This window comes from Ailuropoda melanoleuca, chromosome 10 (genome assembly GCF_002007445.2).
Source record: "Ailuropoda melanoleuca isolate Jingjing chromosome 10, ASM200744v2, whole genome shotgun sequence".
Taxonomy (NCBI): Eukaryota; Metazoa; Chordata; class Mammalia; order Carnivora; family Ursidae; genus Ailuropoda; species Ailuropoda melanoleuca.
In genome coordinates, this window is record NC_048227.1 from 15,755,657 (window position 1) to 15,758,058 (window position 2,402).

Sequence of the window (2,402 nt, forward strand, 5' to 3'; positions counted from 1 at the left end):
GTAGGTGTTTTGGGAAAAAGATACAAGTGGCTACTAAAATACATTCCCCTTCCTGACCACCCCTTGTCTGACCTTTGAGCATGTCACACACACGTGTGCAATTTCTCAAACACAGTTTTTAAGGATTTTGCTTTTAAAAGGTTGTATATCTATTTCCTCTGGAAAAAAAAATGACCCATTTTCCTTGGTCGTTCTTCCGATGTAGCAGATGTTTTTTCCTCTTGTCGCAAGTGGTTGACAACCCAGTAGTTGGTTTAAAAACCCTACCCCCAATTCACCCAGAAGACATTTCACACCAGGCTGGGGTAGCCCTGAACACATTTTTGTGGTTTTTGCTTTGAAAGCAGCAAGCAGACCCAACCCCATTCCATAAAAAGTCAAAACCAAAGGCAACTTCCCCTTAAAGCAAGACAAACTTAGCTAAGCCCTATCCTAACTACTGAGCTGTTTTTGATCTCCCCCCACCCCCGGGGTCACCCCTTCTACACTGCGAGAAGAGCGGAGTATTTTGCAATGTCACCTTTCATACCTGTGGCACATAAAATGCAGAGCAAGTTAACAGTCACATAACAGTTGTTTTTCTTTTTTAAAGTTTTGCATTAAACACACGCACACAACAGAGTTTTCCTTATTTTTGTACGGTTTTTGAGATTGCCCCCACCCACCTGTGAAATACTTACCACGTACAAACTCTCATTTAAAAAACCTACTTTTTCCAAAAAAGGAGTAACACACTGACGTTCCTCCCCTTTTCAGAGGGAGACAGAGGAGGGTCCTTCAAATCATATTTACCAACAGATTTGACCAATGCTTTAACATCAAATCTAAGGTTTTACTTCAAAACTACTACAGCGGGAAGGGGAAGAAAGAGAAGGTCCAGCTGGGCAAGAAACCAGGGGAGGGGGACAGTGGAGCAAATAGATCGGATACCACTGTCAAGCGTATTTTGTCCAAAAGGTCTGCACACTTCAGACAGCCCCATAAACCAAGTCACACACAAAATCATTACTGCCAGTCAAATTACTGCAAATCAAGCTCATGGATTCAAATGACTACAGAATACAGGAAGAGTAGCCAACTCCTGGAAGCTGAAGCCATTGGTTAAGCATTAACAACTCCTTTACAGGACACATGGGAATACATGTAACAAGTTTCCGTATTACCAGGAGTGGGATCATCGGTTTCCCTTGCAGAGAAAGAAGACTTTACTTCCGTGTTTCCTGCCTAGGATATCAATGACTCCCAATCCATATACGCCTACGTATTTTTTCCTTTTTCTTTGGAAATGCAAGCGTCAGTACTCAAGTCTCTATTCAGAGATGTGGGTGAGAGTTCAGGCTCCCAAATTCTCACAAAAAAATGGGGATGTACAAAGAAATCATCAATGCCCCCAACTCCAAGCCCTCACAGATCCCCAGAGTAAAACTAACCATGCACTAAGAAACTGAGCTTCAAGGGAGATCCATGCAACCCTCCACGCTCCCCACTGATGTTACTCCCTAGCTCACAAGAACACCTACCCCATGCCGCCTCTGCCTCCACGGCCACCTCCACGACCTCTGGGTTCATAGCCACCGCTGCTGCGGTTGTAACCACCGCCACCGCCCCGGCCGCGGCCCCCACGGTCCTGCTGGCCTCCCCCGTAGCCACCGCCACCACCGCTCTGGTCCTGATTGCCGTAACCGCCGCCGCCACCACTCATGGAGGACTGATCTTGGCCATAGTTACCTGTCAGAAGAGAAAGGATTCTTTAAAGAAAAAAACGCACATGGCATTAAGCAGTGCCAAAAGAGAAAAGATAATGAAAATAAAGACAGCTAAGAAACAAGAAAGCAAAATTTTTAGGGCAAAGTGCAAGCAGTGTATATTAACCTCTACAGAAAACAGGGATGAAACAAAGCTGAAGACCCCTCACCTCCACCACCCCCTCCGCCACCACCTCCACTGCTACTGTTGTACTGGTTCTGCTGTCCATAGCCTTGAGGGGGATTATAGGAGCTTTGCTGCTGTCCATAGCCTTGCTGCTGTCCACTATAGCCAGACTGCTGGCCATAGCCCCCACTTTGGGGCTGCCCGTAGCCGCTGCTCTGAGAGCCACCACCATAACTAAGGAAAAAGAAAAAAAAAAAACAGAATCATAATGCCAGCAGGTCTAAAACTTCATGTTTGGCACATCCCATTCTCGTACCCAACCCCCATTACAAAGATTCCTCCCCCCTCCCCCCACCATTACTCCCTAACTGCTCCTGTTGCTAATCACATCATTCCTTATCAATTCAGCCCTAACCATATTCCAGGCCTTCCCCACAAAACTTACCTTCCCGAGGTGCTGCTAGGAGCTGGCTGCTGGCCATAGCCAGGATAAGAGGACTGTTGCCCATAAGATGACTGAGAACTCTGGC

At 46.5% G+C, this 2,402-nt stretch overlaps 1 protein-coding gene across 1 annotated transcript in view; it reads right to left on the bottom strand.

Annotated features, from left to right (window-relative positions):
• Positions 1–2,402, bottom strand: part of FUS (FUS RNA binding protein) — a 12,675-nt gene that overhangs the window by 5,087 nt on the left and 5,186 nt on the right. The window contains exons 7-8 of the mRNA XM_034669551.1: positions 1,521–1,635; positions 1,302–1,309 (exon numbers count right to left, since the gene is read on the bottom strand). Of these exons, the coding sequence (XP_034525442.1) occupies positions 1,302–1,309; positions 1,521–1,635 (123 nt within the window). The remainder of the gene's footprint in view (positions 1–1,301; positions 1,310–1,520; positions 1,636–2,402) is intronic.